Here is a 25660-nt window from a genome sequence, read left to right as displayed (position 1 = left end):
TATTTGAAGTCATTTTGGCTAACAAGATGCAAAGCCAAAATATTGTGGGAGCACACGCAGGCAAACACATGCATCTGTTTGAAAAAGAAAAAAAAAACACAGTTACTGAAACAATACAATTAAAAGGGCATTAACAAGACGCAGAAATAAAAAAACGACGATGATCGACCAATTCATCATGCAGCACAAACGTTACTTTACTCACCAGTCGGAAGTTTGGTGGCAGTGAGATCTATAGCTCCATCTGTAGATCCATTGAGGTAGTCATAGTCTTTGTTGGGATCATAGGGAAAGAGTCGTACCTCTCTGAGGCTGGCCTCGGGTATTGACGATTTTTCACCATTTACACCTGTGAGAACGTACTGTCCAGCATCATCATACTGGTTGGCATCTCTGTGGACCAAACGGTTGTCGGGCTGAGTTGTGACAGGTGGTTGTGTTCGACAACTTCCTGTAAAGGGTAATTTGTATATGACATCACAGCATACACTCCTTCTACCAGCTGTGAGGTCAACTGGTGTCTCATCATCCTCAACAACAGTGGTTATTACTTCAGGGCTTGTTCCGGATAAAGCTACCATCGACCTTACTGGTCTATAGTTGGACAAATCCATGGCACCTGTTGCCTCCAAAGATAGAACGTTGTTGATATCTGTTGCGGCAGACGTAACCGATTGTTTGCCTTCTCTGATGAGTGCTCCATATGAAAGATTAATTGGTATGTCTTGAGCTGTGGATGGTACAGCAACAACTACAGGCTGGGCATTCACTGGTGTGTAGACAATTTGTGCTACTGGTTCGCATGGTTTGTATGTGGTGAGAGGCAAGGGTAAGGATGTAACAGGCCCCTGCAAGTCGAGAGGTTTCTCTGCTGGAGGGTTGCCGAATGAAGCAATGGTTGCCGTGCATGTGACGATTGTGATGCTGTCAGTTACTAGAGCCAGTGTAGTTGCAGGGACAACCTCGGCACTAAGATTGATTATTTTTGGCTGCACAGCTGTGATTTGACGCACAGAATCATTGGATGACTGTCGATATAACTCTGGTGGAGTCAAATCCATGCCTTGTTCAGTCATCTTCTCGCCAACCTTCATGGTGCGTAGATCCATTACATCTCCACGATAGATTATCTTTTCATTTTGCTTAGGGTGAGTTTGGTATTTTCTTTCATCTGATTTTATGGTGGCAGCTATGTTTGGGGGAGAATGTTGTGGAAGTCTTTCATGGACAACAGACACAGTAGTTCTCTGGACCTCTGTGGTGACGACTTGGGTGACTAAGCTCGGCTGAATTTCAGCAGGCTGACCTGTAGTTGAAACTGAAGAAGAGTACTTGTGACTCAAACTAGAGACAACTTTCTCAGGTCCTCGAATCTCTTGGCTTTCAATGGACTCTTGCTGAATTTTAGTGATGGTGATGGGTGCAATGGCTCCACTGGGTGGGATGTCCTGTGCGGCAGGTATTGAGGTTCTCCTTTTATACGCCTCTGTTTTTATTATCTCTAGTGGGTGATCATATTCAGATGAATATGGTAATAGCTGTGGTGGTTCAACTGGAGGAAATGAATCAGTCCTGCTAAACCCATAATCAGGAATATCTTTTTCCGCTGGCATGTTTATTACCAAGGGCTGCTGCATGGTTAAAGACTGTCTTCTTGTGGCAGAAAAGGCCCCAGTGTTGACAACCTGGGCAGACACTTCATAATCTGTAGGAAAGGTAAATATTTCACTTGTGCTGTATGGTTGTTTTCCTATGGATGATATTGAGGTCCTCCTTTCACTTGAAGTTTGTTCAGCTGTAACGTCACGTGACATTGAATCCACTGCCTGAGATTGTATCATGGACGACAATGGCGCTTGTCTCACAGCGACCTCCATTGTTTCAATATGTGTTGGGTCTGGTTGCAATGCAATGACCTCAAGTGGAGGTGTTGAACATGGCATGGCTGTTGTTCCATAGACTTCAGGCATATAAGTAACAGGAGGCTCTTCTCGCTGCGGTATCACATTTGACTCCATTATAACAGATGCAGGAAGTAATTCAGGAACAGGTGCAACCTCTTGATACAATGTTGGTATATCTGGAATGGTAACGACATAATCCTTTTGTGGTTCTGTCACAGGTGGTTGAGGGGCCCTCCACCCGGCTGCAGAATAGGGTATTATTGGCTGAGTTGCTGCAGATAGCTGTTGACTCGTTGGAATTGGTGACCTTGGTGCTGTCTCTGTGATCATGATTCCATCAGCAGTTTCTGGTTGGGGGTGTACATTTTCCATTTCAATTTCATGTTGTAGGCAAAGACCACTAGAGTATACTGAAACTGTATTTTCCTTGGGAATTACTACATCTGAAGCTAACCTAGGCTCTAGAAAAAGAGAGACATGTTGAGTGGGAGCCTGTTGGGTTGGCATTGTTTGTAGTTGGACCACAGGAACTTCAGCTAAAATCTTGCCTTCTGAGACTATTTTTTGATGTTGAGTGATATCTAAGGCAGACAATGATTTTGCAGAGCTTGTACTCAGCTCAACTGTTGTTGAAGTCTCTAAGATGTTTTCTTGCATTGTTGATGATGGCAAGGGCTGATAAATGGCTTGTTGTTGCTGCATTATCACAGGTATGTTTGGCTTCTTTATTGGGTCTGGTACACTATGGGCCTGAATGAATGTTTCCGTATCAGTGTATGCCACAAAATAATCTCTTTCGGACTGCATTTTAGAGACCGCCGTACTATTGGGTGACACTTGTTCTAATGGAACAGTGGAAGCCATGGATATTGGGGGTGGATGCCTTACAGTGGGGACCGATGCCCTCCGTACAGTGGCCTGTGCTGAAAATGTTTGACTCGGGGTATTCTGCTCTAAAGGGGTGGTTCGAACTTCTGGCCCTTTTGTAGCTGGAATAGATCCTCGTCTTATTGGTGCCTGGACTGTAATCACTTCTGTTGGTGAACCAGGCTCGGACGGCAGAGTTATCACCACATATGTTTTCAAAGATTTGGAATGCCTTGGAGATAACGGTGATTTGGGAGATGTTGCCCCTGACTTACTCTCTACAGGTCGAGTCAAACTGAGTGACAGGGCATTTGGAGGTGCTTTGGTCCTCGGCAGTGTTGCAGCTTTTGGTGCAACAACAGGAGGTGGTTTGACACTTTCTCCTGGTTTGTGGCTGAAAACCAGTCCAGCTGGAATTATTACAGGCTTAGGTGGTATTGGTGGAGGAGCCTTGGAAGAAGGACTAGCACCAGCTTTTGCAACAGAAACCTGGTATGCTGTTGCTGAAGCAGGAACTGGAGGCTTTGGATAAATATTGGGCTTTGAGAATGTCAAAGGAGGTGGTGGAGGTGTATCAGCTACAGGTATTTCAACCATTTCTGTAACATTAGTTCCCACAGCAGGTTTAGGTGGGAGTGGTGGAACTTCTGACACTGTACAAGATCGTAACGTTGAATCTGTGGATGCACTTTCAATCACATGGTGTGTGACTGTTTGACTGGTTGGTACCTGAGATGCCGAAGATGCTGCCGTGCTGTCTTGAAGAGTTCGGGAAATCCTAGTTGTGTTTTCAACACTTGGCACTATGATCACCACATGCCCTGCTCTCGTTGGGGTCACTATCTGAGCTACAGCCACATCATCAGGTTTCATATCCTCCATTCTTGGCTGTATATCCACAATTACAGACTGCATTGGCTGGGCCGCAACTGTGACTCCTGTAGTGATAGTGGAAGCCACGATGGTGGAGACATTCTGAGCACCCTTTATCGGTAGCTGATTACCACCATGCTCAGGTAGTGAAACTGATGTTGATCGCGGCGGAGGGGGAGGTGGGACTTTCTTTTTTACGATAGTAGTTGATGGGATGGATACAGGGATCATCGATTTGGATGCTGGCTGGACTGAGTGCACAACAGTTGGTTGTGCCTGGGCAGTGATTGCTGTGATTGTTGAGAGTGGCGCAGATGTTTCTGTTGGGAATTGAGATGTAGTCGAAACTAGGTCTGGCATCTGGACAATTACTGGTTCTTGGTAGGGTACTGGAACAGTTGAAGTAGGCACAAGAGCTGGAGATGGAACGGAGCCTTGAAAACTACTTGTAACTCGTGATCCAGTAAATTGAGCTGCTGGTTTGGCTGTGACAGCGACAGGCTCTGGTCTTGAGGTTGAGACCTCTAGCACTGACGGAGCCTCAGTGGGCATTTGGGAGGGAGATGTAACCAAGTCTGGCATTTCAACTATAACTGGAGGAGGAGTTTCCTCTGAGGCTGACTTTAAAGGTACAGGAACAGATGACTTAACTTGGACTGGTTCAGTTGTTTCCGCTTTAGATGGATCAGACACCACATCTGGAATTGCTACTATAACTGTAGTGCTTTCTCTAGAAGATTCTTCATCTTTAGCGGACATGAATGATGAACCCTCTCGAGTGGTTTGAGTCAAGAAAGAAGCTGTCGGTGTCGAAAGAGGCGTTGAGTCTGATGATTGAGGTGTTTGAGCCTGGTAGGATGAAGACGTGGCATTAGATTCCATGCTGGAATCGGGTGTGGCCGGTGAAGTTGGTGGTGACTGTGGCGATACAGGGGAAGGTGTCGTGGTCAGTTCTGGGGCTAATATTGGAGTTGGAATAGGTTTTGCTTCTGGGACTTCACAGACCAGCGATATCGGTTCCATTTCGGTTGTCTCGGACAAAGGTGGGCTTATGGATTGATCATCTTTCGTTTCGGAATCATCACTTGGTGTAATGTCGGATGAAATACCAACACCATACTCATCTGGTAGACTGTCATCCTCGTCTTCTCCTGATGAACACTGTGTAATTTTGAGGTCAGGTATGGGGAAGAGTGCTCTTCTAAGTGTAGGATCAAGCGGTACCATGGGTCGAACAAAATCTATTGAGCCAGATGTAGTGCTTGGAACAACAGTTATCTCAGATCGCTTAGGAGGTTCAGTGGGACGTGGTGGAGCTGGCCGTTTTTTCTTCTTGACTGGCGCTTCATCAGAAGGTTCAATTTTAGGAGTCATGCTTTCTCCAGTGTGTGATGAGACTTCTGTGGGCATGATTACAACACAGGTCTCGGGATCTGGAGGAGACACAGATGAGACAGATTCCAATGCTGTCTGGGCCTGTTTAAACTCTTGTTCGATCATCATCAATTCCCTCTTTTTTTCCATCATCTCCTCATAAACCTCCTCTGGAGACCTAAGTTTCTTCAAAGGTTCAGGGCTGATTTCTTGTTTGATGACTTCAAAGTCAGTCATCATTATCTCCGGCTCCTCAACCAAGGATTCATAAAGATAGTCTTCGATTGACATGCCACCATAAAGCGGCTCAACACCTGGAGGGCTGTCACCTGGGATAGCTTTGGCCTTCTGGAGAATGTCCTCATATGCTTCTTCTGCACTCTTTAATGATTTTGAAATACTTTCCATCTCTTCAAATGGCTCAGATGAAATATATGGTATCACTGTTGGAGAAGGTTTGCCTCCTCTCTGTACAGCCTGCTTTGATTCTGGCTCTGATTCTATGCTCGCCCAGTACTCGGAACCAGATGTTTTGGCTTGTCTAAGATCCTCTGCAGAGGAAGTACTTTGATCGGAGGACAATTGACCATGCACGTTAAGTTGGCTCTTTTCTTTGCGAAATTTCTCATCCTCTGAGGAGTCTTCAATGGTGGGGAGTGGTTGTGTCGCATGTCTGTGTTTACCCTTGCGAAACTGTTTGTCCCCGCTAATCCTTCTGTGACTCGGACTGCTATCACTGTCCTCCTCCAGAGATGATGCTGATGTAGGTGACGACCCTGGAGTGAAGCTAGACGCTTGAACGCTCGATGAGCCCTTTGACAGGGATTCAGTGATGCTCTCTACCTCTTCATCAGTGCTTTGTCTATGTCTGATGACTGGAATAGCTTTCTTTAATGTCGTGCTGGGAATTGTTTCATGTGTAGTTGCCTCGCTTGTCGTTAGGGGGGATTTTGTCCATACTAGCGTGCCTTCATTGTCTGTGCAGCCTTTGCTTGACAGTGATTTACGTTTTAAGGAAGCATTATCAAGCTCAGCTTTCTTGATAAGTTCCTCATTGGACAATTTCCTTTCTTTCTCTTCCTCCGAGAGAGACATTTCCTCTTCGCCACCCATATCCATGATCTGACTGCGAAGGAAGTCTTCATCTTCTACAGACGAGTCAGCGCTTTCCGTTTTGATTTCTTCACTGATAGATGATACATCGGTCACCTTCAGTCTCCTCCTCTGAATCTCAGGGGAGGGTGAAGGGGTGAAATCACTCCCGCTGCTCTCTTCCATTGGTGGAAAACTAAGCCGCCTTTTCCCACCTCCGACAACCTCCTTATCTGGCAGGATTTTCTCCTCCTCTGCGTCATTTTTAGTCACACTGCACACACCCTGCTCCATATTTGGTTCCTCTGACAAGGGTAATATCTGGGGTTGAGCATCTTCAACTTTAGATGTTGCCTTGGAAACTGGCTTGGGCACAACTTGGTTCCCAAGTTCATCATGAGATTTTTCCAATTTTATAGGCTCTTTTGCTGTATCGTCTCCCACCTAAAACACACAAACACAACATATCTGTAGAAAAAACTTTTGCAAAGAACAATTCTATTAGGCCATGACAAAAACAAATGTGTTCTTATAAAAACAAACTTTTCTTACTGTCATGGTCATCTCCTTTGTAGAATCTAACTGTGGCTTTGGGAGAAGGGCCATGTTAGTCTTCTTTTCAACTGATTTTTCCACAACTTTATGGCTGTCAGTTGGTGCCAACTGTAAGACATCTGATGGTTCTTCAGACTGCTCTTGAACCTGAACTTTCTGAGCAGATTTTATAGGCTCACTTACTTTAATTTGGTCTCCGGTACTTGGCATTTCGACAGCAATCGGCTCTGATGAGGGATGCTTTGTTTCCTCTGCAGAAACTTCTGCTGTTACTTCTGAGAGGTCAGGTTTTAATATTTGGGGAATTTCTTTCCCACTTGCCTCTGCTTTCTGTAATTCTGCGTCTCTGTCGACTGTTGCACTATTGGAAACATCTGTGCTTGGCAATGTAGGTTCAGAGACCAATATTGATTGCACAGTTTCTGCCGCAGGTTCAACTAAATGCTGTTTTTCCTCTTGAACTGGCGTATCCTTCACTGTTTTAGGTAAAAATGAAGACTCCGCCTTTGTCAAAGCTACCACTTCTGGCGTTTCCAATTTTGTTGATGGTCCTGTCGTTACACTCTTGGTGGTTGGCGTACTTGGCGTCTTTTGAATTACATTTGCAGGCTCGACCTTTGCAGAGCCTAGCTTGGGCTCTACGTTTTTGGTTGCAAGTATGACTTGGGTCGCTTGTGGTGTCGATATCGGTGAAGGCTGAGAAATTTTCCTTGAGTCTCCCAGTTGTCCCAACATAGCCTTTTGGCTGTGGCAGTTGAGACACAGCCACTCTTTCTGTCGTAAAAAAAACATGGCATAGTGTACATCATTAAAATGCATGGTTAGTTAATTGCATCACTTAATACATATTGTACATGAGAGACGATCCTCTAGTGCGCATAAAGGCCTGGTGAGTTACCTCATGACAAAATTAAACCTGATCTTACATGAATCCAAGGCTATATTTTCCTCCACTATTGGACTACAATGACACTAAACCTCTGATTAGTGACCGCCCGCTGCTACTGCTGATGGGGGTGGCAAGAGAGCTATTGATTTTCTGGCAGACTTTCCTTTGGCACAAGAGGAGATGCTCGGCTTTCAGCATCCCATACTGAGCACAGATCTTTATAACTCCTACCCGTCGTGTACACACGCGTGCACACACACGCACACGCACACACACAGCATTGACCCACTGATCTCTAAAATGCGAGACTTTAATAAATGGCAGTCGGCAAAAGTCGAAATGGAATAAGGTGAAGCAACGTCACATATTGAACGGCTTGTTTAATACAGTTACCATTCAGGGGAAGACAAAATATGATTAAAACAATTAACATTGACAACATTACGAACAATACAACAGTAGGTACATAAACCCAACGAATCCCAGTTGACATTCCACTAATAAATTAAAGCTATAAACTGCAAATCTAATTAAAATGGAGGTCCCTTAGGCGATTGCAGTAAACAGCATTGCAGATGCAACAAGATCAGAAAAGTTATGCAAATATTCAGAGCACTGCAACATTTGCTTCCAGTCGACGCAAAGCCTCAATGGACTCACTTGAGTTTGAGCAGATGTCATAAAAAATTGCTGATGGCAGCAACTTTAATTCGCTGTTGAGTCACAGTGGTCAGAACTCAGACAGTGGCTAGCAATGAACAAAGGTTGAAGACTGCCTTTAACGTCGCAGCCACATTCTACCTTCACCACTGTATTTTTCTTTTATTTTGCCTTATTTGACAGGGACAATGCGGTCAATTATTATGACAAACCTGCACTTGATGAGATCCATAAAGAGTTTATAGCTAGTGCTAATTCTCAGCCATTGCAGTACAATATAAATTGTTTTATACATATAATATACATTAATAAAAAGGCCATGCTACATAATTTAATAGAGTAAGTCAATTTTGCATTTATATGACATAATGTCACTCACTGACAATGTTACAGTATAATATACAAAGTACTGTACCTCAATCTAAATCTCATCATTCTTCTATACTCCATTTATAATATAATGGTGATTTGTGGGTGTGATGAAGCATTTCAGACAAATCTTAGAAAGACAAGATAAAAATACACTGCAATAAAGGAGTCTCCTCTAATGCAAACACAAACATCTATGACTCAAGGCCATCACGGGCATTGCAGTCTGGATATTGCACCTCTTATGTATGGCTCTAATGTATATTGAGCTCACACTGAGTACAGAACTATTTTGGTCCAAAGGTAAACAAAAACCTTTGGCTGAGTTCAATCTTTCCATCATCTTTCCTCACACACAATAGAATGATACATGTGTGTCCTACTTATCGGGACAACGGTCACTTTTTGATGGAATGGGCCTCAGCACAATGAACAATCAGAAGGATATAATGGAGAAACACGCCCCCGGCACTCACATTTTTCAAGCCTTTCAACCCTCTGTCCTACTCCAAAGGCCGTGCTCTTTCCTGCTATAAAACAGGCTACTCTTTCTGTGTACACATGTTCAAGTAGCTTTACGGAGGGAAACAGAACATCTTGGACGGTATATACAGGTCATCCAAGCAGCTCTTGTCCCCTGAGGCTTTGCACTCTCTGCAACGTGACACTTAGATACAGTAATTAAGGACATCTATTTTAAAGTTATTCACTGTTTACAAAATCTGGACTCTGTCTCTTGGAAGGCATGATATTCAACAACAAATGTTTTTGCAATGTGGGTGAAAGTCTGAGTAAAGAACAAAGAAGAACATGCAAACTCCTAGCATTCTAGCAAAAACGTGGAAGAATGAATGTGGAAAGCACACCAAATGGCAACCTGCAGGGTCCACCCACACTAAAAAGGAAATTGTAGAATTATGTGGCACTACTGATTCAAGCAATAGAGCAGATGGCTCGAAAGAAAGTCTCTCCTGCTGTGACGTAATGTCGAGTTTGACGTAATATGCCTCATGTCTACTTTATTGGCATATCGCACGACTTTGCAATTTCAAATCTGTCACGGGCTTTGGCAACCGTGCCCCCGCTGGAGTCTCTGCGCTGACATCAGATCCCATTTCGCTAATGCTGTTGCACAACAGCCTTAATACAGTTGATGTGTTTGCTAGGATCTGCTGAAGACATGAACAATGTCCTTGTATGAGTCAAATATGCGAACAGACAAAGGAAAAATATGCTGAAGTTTTGTTCAATTCCCACTAGTCATAAAGACACCTCAGCAACCTTCTTTCAAAATAACCAAAGGAACAAAAACAGATCATTTTCACCATAGCCAATTTCAACCATCGGCCACCGCACATTTTCATGCAGGGGCACTATAATTATTCATTGTTGATGTATTTAGACAATCATCGGCTGTCATCAACTAAACTGGTAAATTGTGGAAATTAATACCAACACATTTCTTAACGATGACTCAAGTATTGCACTTACCCCTCCTGTATGAGGCGTGGGATTAAATCCACAGAGGTTACACACAAGGCTCTTGCATTCGGTGCAAGTGTTGTAATTTGGAGCTTCCTTGGAGGCCACATGGAGTTCAACCTTACACAGTGGACAGGTGGGCATATCTGCTTTGGGTTCTCCTGACACTTCCGTGGTTTCTAATGGCTTCGTCTCAACTTTAGACTGGGCCATTGGAGCAGGTTTGCCTGGTTGAGGTGCTTGTGGTTTTGGTTCAGCCTTTGCAGGGGACATCTTTGGAGAGACTGGGGGAGTTGTTTTGGGCTCATCTTGAACAGCGGATGTTATTAATGTGGATGCAGAGCTAAAAATAGAAGAGCCAAATCCGAACATTTTACCAGTGACACTCTCAGCGGGCTTTGCAGCAGAAGCAGGTTGCGTTTTGGGGGCACCGAATCCAAAGAATCCCCCAGACTCCTTCTTTACAGACGCAGGTGGTGGTGGTGTGGATTTTAAAGGGGTTTGGGATTTAGAAGGCTGTTGAGGTGGTTTTTCATCTGCTGGTTTTGCAGCAACAGCCTTTATTCCTGGTTTCGGGGTTTGAGAAACATTTCCAGAGTCTCTCCTTGCAGACACAGCAGACGGTGTTGTGGAATTGACAGCAGTCATTTTGGATTCAGAAGGTGGTTGAGATGACTTTCCATCTGCCAGTTTTGAAGCAATTGCCTTGACTTCTGATTTTGGAGTTTCTGAATCATCTACCTGCTGTGGTTTTCCAGCTTGCTGTGTCTGCTTGGCCACATCCTGGGCCCTTCCTTGGTCATCACCTGAAGAATCTTTTGACTTTGAATCCGTCTTTTTTGGTGTTACAATCTGGGGAGCCGTATCCTCTCCTTGGTTGCCCTCTTTTTTGATTAACTTTTCTGGCTGGACTATATCCTTTTGCTCTGAGGCTGCGGGAGAAGGCTTGACTGGTGTGGGCAGTGGTTTCACCACAGAAGGTCCACTGGGCTCTGAAGCTCCAAGTGCCCTCTTCATCTGACAATTCAGACATAGCCATTCTTGTACCTGACAAAGAAACAACATAAAGAGGTTAGTAACATGAGCTTGCAATGCTTTTTCAAGATAAGCAATCTAAAAATTCCGTAAATCAGGCTTACCTCCGATACATTGGGCATTGGATTAAATCCACACTGAATGCAGACAGTCATTTTGCATTCCGTACAGTTGTTGAAGTTGGGAGCACCTTTACCATCCATGTTAAGTTGTACCTTACAGAGTGGGCATGTGGACTCAGCTGCTTTTGGAGACCCCTGAGTATCTTTTGGTGCCTTGGTAGATACGGCTGTTGCTTTAGCAACTTTATCCTGTATAACGGGTGGAGTCGTTTTCACCGGTAGTTTTTCGTCCACTTTTTTCTGGAGAGTTGGTGCTTTGGTGTCTTTTGCAGGTATTGTTTTAGGAGAGGCAGGTGGTGTTGTCTTCGGGGAGGCATGTGTGGACATCTTGCGTGGGGTTGGTGGCGTCGTTTTACTTTCATCTTGAACAGCGGCGTTGATCAAACTGGACGCTGAATTCAAGAAGGATGATCCAAAACCAAACATCTTCCCAGTCACAGATTCAGCAGGTTTGGATGCAGTAGGTTGTATTTTAGGACCACCAAAACCAAAGAAGCCTCCAGATTCTTGCTTTGCAGGTTGAGCTGTTGGTGGGGGTACAGATTTGGCAGGAGATTTCGAAGCGTTTGCAGGTTGGGGTGCTGTTTTTGCTGCTTCTGGTGGTGGCGGAGCAACCTTTACAGTAGAGGTCACAGTTTCTGGAAGCTTCTTCTGTGCTGATCCAGATTGAACGTTAGGTGTCTTTTCAAGTAAAACAGATGGAACATCAGACTTATTGATTACATCAGGACCACTCTTTTCAGGTACTGAAGCAGTCACAGGTGTTGACTTGTCAGTGGGTTCATCTTGAGATTCACTTTCTTTAGTTGTGACAACACTGACCATCTTTTTGTTGGATGGAATGGCTTTAGTGTCCTCCTGAGAAGCTGGTGTTACAGCATCTTTCTCCATTGAGGCAGGTGGCATTTCTTTGCTCGGTGATGGTTGAGATTTTATAAGTGGAAGCCCAAGAGGCTCAGAAGCCCCAAGGGCCCTCTGCATCTGACAGTTGAGACACAGCCATTCTTTTCCCTGGCAAAACAAAATAGATGAGTATTTTTAACAACAAACACATTTTTTTTTTTTATTTAGTGTAAAAGATATCACTTACTTCTGCTTTATTTGCCATAGGACTAAATCCACATTTGTTGCAGACTGTGGATTTACATCCAGTGCATGTGTTGTAATTGGGTAAATCTTCTGAGTCCATATTAAGTTCAACCTTGCAAAGAGGACAATTAGGTTGTGTCGCTTTGGGAGCAGCTTGGGAGTTCTCTACTTCTGAAGGTTCTTGTGGACATTGGTCTGCAGCTTTGACTTGTTCTGATGTCTTTTCTTCAGCTGACTTTACCTCTGTCATGGATGTTTTGCGTGGCGAGACGGCAGGGCTTGGCATGACTGGTAGAATCTGACATGCTGACACTTTATCTGAGATTTGTGCGGGGGCAGACATTTTACGAGAACTTGGCGGTGTCGTGCGAGGTTCCTCACGAACGGCAGAGGTTATCAAAGACGATGCTGAACTGAAGAGCGTTGACCCAAACCCCTTCATCTTTCCGGTCACTGCCTCGGCTGTTTTCGAGACACCTTCCTGAGATTTCTTGGTATCAATCACTTTGTCTTTAATTGGTTGTACTGTTGAGGGAGCAGATGTGGGAACTACGTCTTCACCAAGGTTAGGTTCCTTGTTAGGAGTTTTGGGAAGCTCTTTATTATTATCAATTTTGACGACTTGATCCATCAATTTTATTTCCGTTCCTTGCACTTGCATATCTGATGACTTGGTTGTTGAAAGGGAGCTAGATACAAGATGATCATCTATCTTCAGAGAAGATTCAACATCTGTCTTAACAGGAGGAGCTGGATCAGTCAGTGGTTTATCAGTAAGTGGACTTGCAGTCCGCGTCTCTTCAGCTGAAGATGCCAATGACATTTGACCTTCCTTCATAGGTGCCAAAACAGTTTTAATCTGCTTTGTTGCTAGTGAGACACTGCCTGAGCTGTCTTCTAACTTTTGTAAAGTTATTGGTGATGTTTCTTCTGTCTGTTTTTTGTTTGGAGCATCTGCTTTCTGAGTTGAATTTGTCTCTTTAATTTGATTAGAAGTAGGATCAGGTGATGTCTCTTTCTTGGGTGATGGCTGAGGTTTCATCAATGGTGGCTCCACTGCTTCTGCTGCTGAGAAAGCTCTTTGCATTTGGCATGTCAGACACAGCCACTCTTTTTTCTATGACAAAAACAAGAAAGTTTTGAATATTAATTAAATGCCCTTTTACAATTTAAAAAAAAAGTTTTGTATCTGTACGTGATTACAATACCTATTCACTCACCTCTGATACATTCGGCATAGGATTAAATCCACATTGCTTACAGACAGTAGATTTGCAATTGGTACAGGTGTCATAGTTGGGGAGATCTTGGGACCCAATGTTGAGGTCAACCTTACATAGTGGACAAGTGGATTGGGCATCTTTTTGAGATGTATCCACTTTGGTTTGCTCGGATGAAGTTGTTTTAGGTGGCTGAGTTTGATCCAGTTTTGTCTCTTGTTCCTTCTTTTGGACAGAAGGGGGTTGACTCTGTTTCGTGGGGGACATCTTGGGCGAAACTGGTGGGGTTGAGTTGATCAAAGTGGAGGCGCTGTTGAAAATAGAAGATCCAAAGCCAAACATTTTTCCAGTCACTGATTCTGCAGGCTTTGAGGCGTCAGGATGGGTTTTACTGCCTCCAAAACCAAAAAATCCTCCTGAATCAGTGGCGTTGCCATCTTTACGTTCAGCTTGCCTTGTCTGGCTTGGTGATGTTTTGACACCTGGTATGTTTTGAGGGTCTGGTGGAGTCGTTTTAACAGATGCAGGAATCTTGTCTTTCAGACCATCTGACTTGTTAGCACTCGAAGAAGCTGTAGCAGGCTTTGCTGTCCCAGCCGTTGGTTGTCTTTGAGGTGAGCTTTGTGTCAATGTCACTTTGTTTTCGGGTTCAGCTTTTGCAGGAACGTGAGAGTTTTTAGTCATAGCTCCTGGGGGTTGGCTCGCACCTAAAGCACGCTGCATTTGGCAGGTGAGACACAGCCACTCCTGAACCTAAAAAAAAAAGTAAGGTTATTCCAATTACATTTTAAAACTAGATTCCAGTGTTTAACAACCCGTAAACAGAGCATAAAAATCAGGGCATGCATTAAGGTTGATTAAAGGAATGATTCCAGGGCAAGTAATCACACTTGAAAATAAATATAATATATATAGCTTTACCTTTGCTTCATTTGGCATGGGATTAAACCCGCACTTATTACATACAGTGTTTTTGCATTCAGTGCAAGTACTGGAGTTGGCTTGGTGAAGTTCATCTTTACAGAGCGGACATGTAGAACCTGGTATGACAGCTGACTTAGTCGCTTCTACAGCCTTTGGAGGTTTTGGTGTGTCATTATCTCCTTTAGTCTGACCTAATGATGGTGCTGTTCCCAACTGTGACTTCTTCTGTGGCTCCCGATTGTGAGAATTATCGGATTTAAGCTCTTTTGCAGGGGACTTTTTGGGAGAAGCTGGAGGAGTGGTCTTGGGCTGATCCTGAACAGCCGATGATATTAATGTAGACGCCGAGCTGAAGATTGAGGAGCCAAACCCGAACATCTTTCCTGACACTGAATCGGTTGGCTTGTCTACATCTGGCTTGGATTTTGTAGCACCCAAGCCAAAAAATCCTCCGGTCTCCTGCTGCTTTGCTGCAGTGGCATTGCTCTGCTTACGCCCAGGTTGGTTTATCTGATCTGATGGTTTCTCAGGAATGGGCTTCTCGTTTTTCTGTTGCGTTTTAGCATCAGGTGCTGCGCTATCCAACTTCACTGATGTAGTGGAAGTTTCAGGTTTTTTTGACTGAACTGAAATTGTGGATGACTTTTTCTGTGATGTCTCAGCAGAATCCGTATTTGTCTTTATTTGCGAGGTCATAGGATTGGGGTTGTCTGTTGACTTGATCATAGCTGGCACTTGTTCTTGTTTTTGAGAAGCCGGTTGCTCAGATGCTTCGACCGCTCTTTTCATCTGACAGGTAAGACACAGCCATTCCTTTTTCTGAAATAAAGCAAAAATAGATCAAACAAATACAAATACATAATACATAATTCCTAGAGTATAGAGTTACCTTTCCAATGGGCAGAGGGTTAAATCCACATTTGTCACAGACAGTGGTCTTACACTCAGAGCAGTTATTGTAATTTGGAGGTTCTTTAGCGCCAATGTTTAATTTTACATTGCATAGCGGACAGTTTTCGATAAGATGGGTATGGGACACTATGGCTTCCTTTGCTGGCTGTGATGAAACTTTATCCTGCTTGCTCGGATCTGATTCTTTATTTTTCTTGACTTCCTGAGAAAGACTTCCGGAATCTTTCGGTGGTGCTTTGAAGGGAGAAGTTGTTGGTGTACTTTTGGGAGAAACCTTGGGCGCAGCTGCCATCTTTGGAGAGACCTGCACTGGGGCAGACATTTTGCGAGAGCTTGGCGGTGTCGTGCGTGACTCTTCCTGAACAGCTGATGATATCAGAGTGGATGCTGAACTGAAAATGGAAGTTCCAAAACCAAACATCTTCCCAGTAATTGAGTCTGTTGTTTTGGAAGCATCAGAAGTGGTTTTCAGGCTACTCGCGCCAGACAGGTTGGATGACTCTTTCTGGGCATCTGAAGTGACTTTGCTCTGTTTTGGTCCAGAATCAGTGGCCTGGTCTGATGGTTTCTGAGGGCCAGACTTCATTTGAGGCTCCTGGTCCTTAAGTGGGGCACCATGTTTGTTCTGATCTGGTTCTTTAGCAGTTACAGATGGGATTTTTTGTGGTGTGCTCGGTGCAGAAACCTTCTTTTTATCAGACGCTGCGGTCTGCATTTTCGGAAGCACATCAGCTTTTAATACATCCTTCTTGGTTGTTTCAACTTCATTTGAAACAGTTGTCTTCTGAGGTATGGATGATGGAGGTGGTTTATTTACTGCACTGGGGGGGTTTGTTGGAGGTTCAGATGCATTCAGAGCTCTTTGCATCTGACAGTTCAGACATAGCCATTCTTTTACCTAAAAAAGAAGATTAAAAATGTCAATTATTGGAAATAATTGCATTTTGTTTTCTAATAATGAAAAGCATCAATCATTCATCTATCAATTTTCTATAGCCCTTGTCCTCATTTCAGTCACAGGTAACTCGAGCTTTTCCCAGCTGACTTTGGACGAGTGGCACCGAGGACTGATTGCCAGTTAATTACTGGGTACATACTGAAAGACAGATCTTCATTGTAAATGAGAAATAGTTCGCAACTAATCTACCTGGTTAAATAAAGGTTACAAAATACAATCAAACAAACAAAGACAACGATTCACAATTACATTCTTACATTCTATGGACCTGGGATGGGAAACAGATGATGATAGGGGCCAGCTATTGGCGGGGACACACTCACTTGGTAACCATATGAAAAATGCCATTTTAAATTTTGACAAAATGTGTTCCAATCCACGAACAGGACATTGCAATGCATTGGGAAAATTTAAATTGTGGATCCATGGGTGCATAATATGCTGGATCATCTGTATTAGAGGAAACATGTTTAGAATTTTCCCTGTTTTATACTAAATTAATTATTATATGAAATGAATTACCGTTGACAGATTTGGCACTGGACTAAATCCACACTGGCTGCAAACAGTGTTTTTACATTCCGTGCATTTGCTGTAGTTGGGAGGATCCTTTGAGCCAAAATTGAGTTCTGCTTTACATATAGGGCAAGAAGATTGGCCTTCTTTGGACGAGGCCTGGGGGACAGCCTTTGAAAGATCTGATGGAGGTTTAGATGGTAACATTTTAGAAGACTTGGACTCCTGTTTCTTCTCCCATTCTTTCTCCTGGGCAACAGATGATTTGGTCACCTTTGCGGCAGGTATTTTTGGGGAAAGTGGAGGTGTCATTTTAGGCTCTTCATGACCTGCTGAGTTGATTAAAGTGGATGCAGAGCTGAAGATAGAGGAACCAAAGCTGAACATTTTCCCGCCTATTGAGTCATTGGACGTAACTGCATCAGACTGTAATTTAGGACCATGGGACTCTTGTGCCTTTGAAGCAGAATTAGTCTGCTTAAGTTCAGTTGTAATTGTTGCTTCCGAGGGCTTCTGGGGTCCTTTCTTCTGGTCTTCTGATTGAGCTTTTGGGCCCGAAGCTGAAATGAGAGTTTTCTGGTTTGCAATGTCTATCTTTGCAGATTCTTTTGCAGGTGTGTCCTTCACTTTGAACTCAGCAAGTGTTGGCTCCTCTTTTGTTTGAGATGTATGCTGTTTTTCCGTCTTGGGGATGGTCGCAGATGTAGGAACTTTGTTTGGCGAGACCTGTGGTTTCATCATGGGCATTCCCGGAGGCTCTGATGCACCGAGGGCACGTTGCATCTGACAGTTGAGGCATAACCATTCCTTGACCTATACAAGAGTGGATATGGTGTTTGTTAAAAATCACAAGAGTAAATAAATAAATACCAAATAAAGTGGCTTACCTCCTTCACATTTGGCACAGGGTTAAATCCACATTGGTTACAGACGGTGTTTTTACACTCTGTACAGGTGTTGTAGTTGGGATCTTTAGAACCAACATTGAGTTCCGATTTACAGACAGGACATGATGACTGGACAGGTTTGGAAATAACTTGGGGAGGAGATACTTTCTTCGATGGCTCCAATGAAAGCTTGTCTTCTTTCAACTGCTGGCTTTGTTCTGTTTTCTTATCTGGTTTTTGTTTTTTAACAGATGGGGACTCTTTCGAAGCAGGCAACTTGGGAGAAGCCTGTGTGGGTTTTGGTTCCTCTTGCACAGCGGAGGACATCAATGTGGATGCAGAGCTGAATATGGAGGAACCAAATCCAAACATCTTCCCAGTCACTGTCTCGGTAGGCTTAGTAGCATCGAGCTGTTTTTTAGGGCTGCCGAAACCAAAGAAACCACCTGACTCTTGCTGTGGAGCTTCAGTGGCATTGGCCTCTTTTTGTAACTGCTCAGTTTTTTTCTGCACATCTGCCTTCATGTTGTCCTGCCGTGTTTTCTGAGCAGGAGCTGAGCTGGCCTGTTTCTGACTGTCTTGTGCTTTAACATCTTCAGCCTTGGATGACTGGGCAGGAGTCATTTGCGGTAAATGCTCTCCAGGTGTTCTTTTTGATGGGGATCTAGCCAACGGGGTGTCCATCGGAGGTTTGTTTCCTTTCGTCGCACGTTTCACTTGGCAATTTAAACAAAGCCACTCCTTGCCCTTAAAGAAAACAGGAGATAAAGGTTATTCTTTTTTTGATCAGCCACATTTCCACAAAGTAGTTCATTTGTATTTATGTCCTCATTTCAGTCATCAATTGAACTCTCTATTCCAACTGACAAGCAAAAGGAGGTACACCGGTCGTCTGTAACTTTCAAGACAAACAACGATTCACAGAGTGTCTAATGACATATGCATATTCTTCGGAGAAAAACAAGGAAGCCAAAGTATCTGGAGAAAACCCATGCAAGGAAATAGGAAGTACAGACAAACTACTAACAGGAGCGTCTCAAACTCCAAACTGCTCGACAAGAATCTTATCTGTAGTTCTGGTCATCAAAAAACTTGGCTTTCAGTCCTTTTTCCATCTGATCAAATACCACTTTTGCTTTAGTCCCATTCCTTTAATTCTAGTATGGTAACACATAGAGTAAGAAGCTGAAGTTCTCTGTCAACCAGTCAACTAGGAAGAGTGTACCGAAGCATACCTCAGGGACACTTATCACAACAAATGGAGACCGTAAAATGGATATGTTGGGAACTTTTACAGAATCGTAACACAACAGACCGAACTGAATCAAGAGTAAATCGAAAAAGAGGCAATAGCATCAAAAGGAGACATCCAATTCCAAGCAAAACACATCAAGGAACACAATGGGTAGGTGTCTCATTTGCCAGACAATGAACACGTTTAATTTGATTTTGGGAGCGAGAACGACAGTCAATTACTGGATACGTAATGTACTTTTTTTTATACAAAGCAGTTTAATAGCTCGATCAGACTGCACATCATTGCTACAGAAGGAAACAGCAGCCTTGGGGTGTCGTTGGCAGGCTTGTCCTTATGAACTGCACATTGTGCATTGAATTACAGAGTCGAGTGTCAGGTCCTTTGTGCTTCAGACTGCCAGTAAGATGGCTTATCCATTTACTTCAGTGTCTGCTCGGTTGCCTTCGTAGTAGAAGCCTGCGAGGTGTAGATGTGTATTTTTAGCATGGAGCAAACATCTGATGTCTGCTTTTAGCAGAGTTTATGAGATGTAAGGGATCTGAATTGGATTTTATTGTTAGTCATCGATGACACAGCAGAATAATAATGATGTTGCTTTTGATAAGCAATCCCCCTTAAGCAATGTTGGATCAAAGCAACACACAACTGTTAAGTTCACTGCAAACAGAGAGAGAGAGAGAGAGAGAGAGAGAGAGAGAGAGATAGTACCCCTTCACTATTTTATATAATCCGTATGATTGAGTCTTACCTCCTTAACATTTGGCATGGGGTTAAATCCACATTGGTTGCAGACAGTACTCCTGCATTCTGTGCAGCTGCTGTAGTTGGGAGGGTCCTTAGAGCCCACATTGAGTTCCATCTTACAAAGAGGACAAGAGGATTGGCCTTTTTTAGGAAGGTGCCCGGGTGATTGCGAAGGGTCAGATGGAGAAAGTCCTCCAGGAGGAACACTGGCCTGCTCCGGTTGCAGTTTCTTTTCCTGGACGACAGCAGGTTTGGTCTGTACTTTGGGAGAAACCGGCGGTGTGTTTTTGGGCTCATCCTGAACTGATGAGGTTATCAGCGTCGATGCAGAGCTGAGAATGGAAGAACCGAATCCAAACATTTTGCCAGTCACTGTCTCCTCAGGCTTTGCTGTTTTAGAAGCACCAAAGCCAAATAAGCCTCCGGATTCCCGTTCATTAGTTGTTGCTGGACCACGTTTTTCTGGTTGCTGTTTCTGGGGGTTTGTTACGACGTGTTTGGGACTTGCTTGGCTTTTGGGAGCTTCACTTTTGGCTGCTGATTTATTTTGTGTTCTGTTGGTTGAACCTGATGGAGCAGGTGATGGCGTTGTAGAAGGGGATGGATTTGGCTTTTTCACTGGTGGTCCTTCAGCTCTCTTTATCTGGCAGGTTAGACAAAGCCACTCGGATGCCTGGAGACAGATATTAGTAGTTAAAAAAATAATGCTCTGTTTGTTAGTAAATTCTAAATTGGGCTATTCTTATCAGCATAGGTAGAAAATATACCTACACAACATTGTTTAAATTTTGGGGAATACTATACACTGCACATGTTTTTAGCCTGTTTTGTTTTTACAATGTGTGTGATGGAATGTATTTTGTAGAGATACATTCAATTAATTGAAATCTATTGGTTAATTATTTTATAATAAATTAATTAGGGCTTTGTTTTATTTAACATGGCCAAAATCATCAGAATTTCAACCTGTTAAATAAAATGAATATTTTCAGATTTTGGTAGTCCTCCGTTCAAGTGATTATTTTGTGTTGAATCAAAATAAAACATTTGCAAAGAATTGAGAAACAATGATTGAAGTTTTTTCCTGTTTTATAACTAAGAACCATAAATACGAACCAAATGATGACCTGATACATCATTGCAAATGAAAATCAGAATTGTCAATTTTCAAAATTTGTCCCAAAAAGATCTTAGGAAAGCTCAGTAAAAGTGGGAAAACATTGATCGGTAATGCACTCTTTCATTTTCTGCAAGCATGGTGACAGTATTTGTCTGAGTATAAACTATAAAATACTTACATCGGTGTCAGGAGGGCTGAAGCCACACAGGTTGCACACTTGAGTTTTGCACTGCGTGCACGTTTTATGGTTTGGTGTTTCCTTGGTGTGTACGTTGAGTTTGGTGGTGTTGCAAACTGGACAAACTGAAGAGCCTTGCTTGAGGTCTGGCGTGGCAGGTCCTTTTGGACCTCGCTGCTGGGCGGTCTGTAATGCTCTTGCATTGGACGAGGCCTGTTGTGGTGGGGCTTTGGGGGTGCTCTGTTGTTGTGGGGAAAATTTAGGTGATCCTTGTTGCGGAGACTGTTTAGGCGGCCCTGACTGTTGTTGGGATAGTTTCGAGGACCCCTGTTGTTGTGGGGATGGTTTAGGTGACTGCTGTTGTTGTGGGGATGGTTTAGGGGACTGCTGCTGTTGTTGGGATGGCTTAGGCGGTCCTGATTGTTGCTGGGATGGTTTAGGGGATCCCTGTTGTTGCTGTCGCCGGGATTGATCTCCATGAGCCTGCGGTGGATCCTCAGGCTTGGATGCACCTTGTTGCTGCAAGCCTTTTGGTTGACCTTCATTCTGTTTCAGGGGTCCGGCCTGTCCATTGCCGTGCAGTTGCGGCTGTCCTTGTTTTGCAGGGGGCTGGCTCCTCTGCACAGGAGCACCCTGGTTGGGTTTTGCGGGTCCTTTCTGTTGTGGTTGCCCTTTCGCTGGGCCCACACCTGCCTGCTGCTCTCCACTTTTCTGTTTTTTATCCCCATCCACGTCATCACCAAACAGACCAAACTTGTTGACAGCAGTCGACACGGCACTCAACGGGTTGGTCCCACTGAGGAATTTGGAGGAAAACATATCGGGATCTTCCTCGTCTTCCTGCTCGTCTTCCTCTTCCGTGTAGGACCTGGAGTCTACAGAAGTGTCTGAGTCAGAGCAGGAGCCACTGTCTGTTTCCTCTCCTGGCGCTCCGGCCAAGACCTGTGGGGGGGCTTCAGTGGGTGCTGAGGAGAGAGCGACGGTCCCACTGCTACTGCTGCTGCTGCTGCTGCTCCCTGGACTCTCCTCTGGCTCGGCATCTACATGAGATTTCCTGGAGAGGGTGGAGGGGGAGATGGAGGAGCGAAGGTCAGGGTTGACAGGGAACAAGATAAGATGGAGGGATGATAGAAGGAAAGCAAATTAACATCACTTCACTCTCTGTATCGGTGCGTTTGACTGCATGTTGAACAACCCAAAACATGAATGTTGAATACAATGGGCATACACTGGATTTCTTAGGATTCGCTACAGCAAGGGTGTCAAACTCGAAGCTCGTTGTCAAAAGATGTGGTCACCTACCCTTATTATTGTGAGTTGGCAACGCCAAGTTGTTGCTGGAATTTAAGGAGAGTTAAGAATGCTATTTAACAAAGTACCCCCGGTCATTTTTTCTTACAGTGTCGACAGTTTGATGGTGTGACCGCAATCTTTAATATAGTTTCATTCTAGTTAAACGGCTTCCTCTTGTGGTATGAAATGAAAATATTCATTTGCATATGCGTAGGTTCTATGTACTTGGTGTAAAAAGTTTTAGAACCGCTAATGTAGTGGTTGTGTATGTTGATTCCTAATAATTCCCACTGGCAGTGTCCAACTTAGAAAATCCCGATCACTCATGGCAGTGACCAATGAAGAATTTTCAATTAATGGTGAACACTGTGACCACATTCACCACACTCTTAACCACTCACTGCAACACATGCAGCAAGCACACAAATAACACTTGCATTGTGGTGCCACACAATCATCCTCGAGTAGAACTCCTCTAACATGCCCATTATTACGTGGTGTCCACTCGTGCTGTTACGTAACACGTGATTAATTCTGTACACACACACACATGCACAAATGCACTTACTCACACTCCACTAATGTCTGACTTGAGCATTTGCATATCACTCCGAGCCACTGGAAATCCAGCCTGGCACTGTTGCTTGTGCATGGAGCGGGTCGGAACTGCTCGGGTGAGCACCGCAAGCCCATTATGAGCCTGACAAAGCCAATGGAACGTGGGGCAATGTGTACATGGGCACCACCATACATTCGAAATGACCATTCGAGGTGCATGTTTTTCAGTGGAACATCTAGCATCATCCTTGTCCATGTATTCATGACGAGAACATCAAATTGCATTGCAGCTCTGGTCCAGTACACCCCCCCACCAGCCCCCAACACATGATAGGTTGCAGCCAATCCACAGCGAAAATCACATCACAGAAGAACCTCACGATGATATGTTGAAACGCCTGTGGGAGATAGTGAAGCGTGACGGATGGAGAACGAGTCATCCTCCACAATTCTGTGCGCATGCCCTTGACAGGAAGCCACACTTTTTATTTGAGATTGCATGAAATTAGCTGTAATAAAAGAAGCGGAGGAGGGAAATCCTGTCATGCTGGGTGGTGTTAAAAGAAAGGGAAAAAAAACAAGGACTCGCGCATCCTCCTCCCACCCCGCAGCATCCTTCACCCTACGCGGCTACAATGTCAAATGACAAGTCTCTCCCCGTTTTGCGGACGATAAGCAGGGGGATACCTTCAGTGAGATCGAATCCGTACGGCCATCCTGCTCCTCGACGCGCTCGCCGTGTGCGTGGCTGTAGAGAGGCGTAGGGCACAGAGGCAGCGGCGGAAGGAGGGAGCGATGATCAGCAACATCCTCCAGAAGAGGAGAAGGGGGGTATGCCTCCCGTGTAAGTGCGCATGCGTTGCATCTGACAGGTGATCGCAATGCACGGCCAGGGAAATTAAAGGGGACACGCGGGTTTGGGTCCACGTGACTCGCGTGAGCAAACGAAAAGCCTGCTGAAATGCAGCTATCGCAATGTGATTATTTTTTTAGAAATGACACGCGAACTCCCCGTCAAGAAATCGTTATGAAGGTTGTTATCTGCACAAGATTGTATTGGGCGTCTGAGATTCTGCATGCAATGCTGCACCATCATTCATTTATTTTATTGGTATTTATAGTGGCGTTAATGTTAATAATAATATATACAGTATGTAACAATGCATATGTAATTTTAGAAAATATGATGAAGATGATGATGTCGGTGATGGTGGTGATGATGATTATTAGTGGTAATAGTGGTGGTGGTAGTAGGAGTAAATAAACGTCAGTATACTAAGTATACTATTTTTGATTCAGTTGTTTGTTAATATACTGTACTGCACTGCAATATAGAATAGAAAAAGAACGTTTTCCTCTCTCTCTCTCTCTCTCTCTCTCTCTCTCTCTCTCTCTCTCTCTCTCTCTCTCTCTCTCTCTCTCTCTCTCTCTCTCTCTCTCTCTCTCACACTCTCTCACTGATCAAAATGTCTACATGCTGTCTGGAGAATATCCAACACAATTTCTGAATGATCACACAAATGTCAACATTAGATGAAATTGTCATAACGTTAAGTGAGCAAATTTTGCTTGCGTAGCATTTTTTCATTTCTGGACATTCCGGTTATTTTCTGCTAGGGTGCATTTTAGTAGTAGCTGCCCCCCTTTATTTAAATGAGGACATGAGTTCCAGACAGTAAATATCCAGAGGCAGAAAGCACCTCTGTAAGGTCACTGCTCCCCCTTTCGTGGCCTTCTCACTGGCTGTTTTAGATGTGATGTGCTCAGACAACCTACTCACTGTCCCCTGATCTTACTGGGGAAAAAAACAATGTAGTAGAAGAAAAGAAAAGGCTTTAGATGTCAGTAAAATTGTAAGCGTGTTGGTTCCCAGGTGTATTGTTAAACTCTTCTGTAGCATGTTTTTGTAAAAATACTCCATGGATCATGAATTACAATGCACGTTTCATTCACCACCTCTCAAGTTTTGATGTTGTGTTCCAACCTCATACGAAAGAGCTCAGTTTGTCAAGTCAATTGTGTTTTAATGTTTTAGATTAATTTGCCTATAAGCATTGTTGCAACAGTGTCTACATGCAACACTTTCTGTCAATATTTACCGTGTTATGAATATTTACTATGTTCACGTGTTTTAAATATAAAATGATAAAGCACAATTGTATTGCAAGTATGTCTTCCGTTAATATTTGCACAATGGATGAATTCATCCTTCAATGGTGGCGAAGTGTGAATGGGATGCGTGGGAGTGACAGAGTGAGAAAGTGTGCATGTGTATGTGTTTTCACGCGTGGGAATCCTGTGTGATTAGAAGATGAACAAAAGTCAGAAATCATTTCATTCATTTTGGACTGCATGCAGAGTTTCCAACTCATTCTCATCACACGGTACTTAAATCTGTTGTTTTTGTTGTTGTTTAACGGCTTTTGGGGTGGAGGGGAGGAAGCTGCGCGAGCTAAAGCCTATAAACTACAACCTGCACTCTGGCCATCTACTTTCCTCCCACGCACTTAAATCCCTCGCAATAGCTCAAGCGCCGTCAAGTCGAACAAGAAGAATGAATTACGTTCTCCCACTGTGGTGTCATGCGTAGAATGGTCACGTGATTCTATTCTTCAACAGTCTCTTGAGATTGTAAAGACAAGTGGACAGAAAGCTTTTTACAGTGGAATCCCATATAATTACCGCACTCACCATTTTGTACAAGCATCTGCACAATCTTTAACCTTCAGAGACAGTAATCACGTTGCAGGGTCAGTTTGACCCACGGTGTGATTATACACA

General features: G+C 43.8%; 1 protein-coding gene across 5 annotated transcripts in view; it reads right to left on the bottom strand.

The window, feature by feature from the left end:
• pclob (piccolo presynaptic cytomatrix protein b) overlaps window positions 1–23711 on the bottom strand; it is a 44759-nt gene extending 21048 nt beyond the window's left edge. For all 5 annotated transcript variants that reach the window (XM_037254276.1, XM_037254278.1, XM_037254277.1 and 2 more), the window contains exons 1-13: window positions 23567–23711; window positions 21029–22082; window positions 19735–20403; window positions 17729–18475; window positions 16848–17654; window positions 15345–16265; window positions 14453–15274; window positions 13532–14284; window positions 12313–13428; window positions 11205–12233; window positions 10075–11112; window positions 6663–7439; window positions 206–6554 (exon numbers count right to left, since the gene is read on the bottom strand). In XM_037254276.1, the coding sequence (XP_037110171.1) occupies window positions 206–6554; window positions 6663–7439; window positions 10075–11112; window positions 11205–12233; window positions 12313–13428; window positions 13532–14284; window positions 14453–15274; window positions 15345–16265; window positions 16848–17654; window positions 17729–18475; window positions 19735–20403; window positions 21029–21847 (15847 nt within the window). In that variant the 5' untranslated portion in view covers window positions 21848–22082; window positions 23567–23711. The remainder of the gene's footprint in view (window positions 1–205; window positions 6555–6662; window positions 7440–10074; window positions 11113–11204; window positions 12234–12312; window positions 13429–13531; window positions 14285–14452; window positions 15275–15344; window positions 16266–16847; window positions 17655–17728; window positions 18476–19734; window positions 20404–21028; window positions 22083–23566) is intronic.
• Window positions 23712–25660: the final 1949 nt, after the last annotated feature.

Source organism: Syngnathus acus, chromosome 6 (assembly GCF_901709675.1).
Source record: "Syngnathus acus chromosome 6, fSynAcu1.2, whole genome shotgun sequence".
Lineage (NCBI taxonomy): Eukaryota > Metazoa > Chordata > Actinopteri > Syngnathiformes > Syngnathidae > Syngnathus > Syngnathus acus.
Note: the sequence above shows the minus strand (reverse complement) of the source record. Positions and strands in the feature narration are given on the sequence as shown.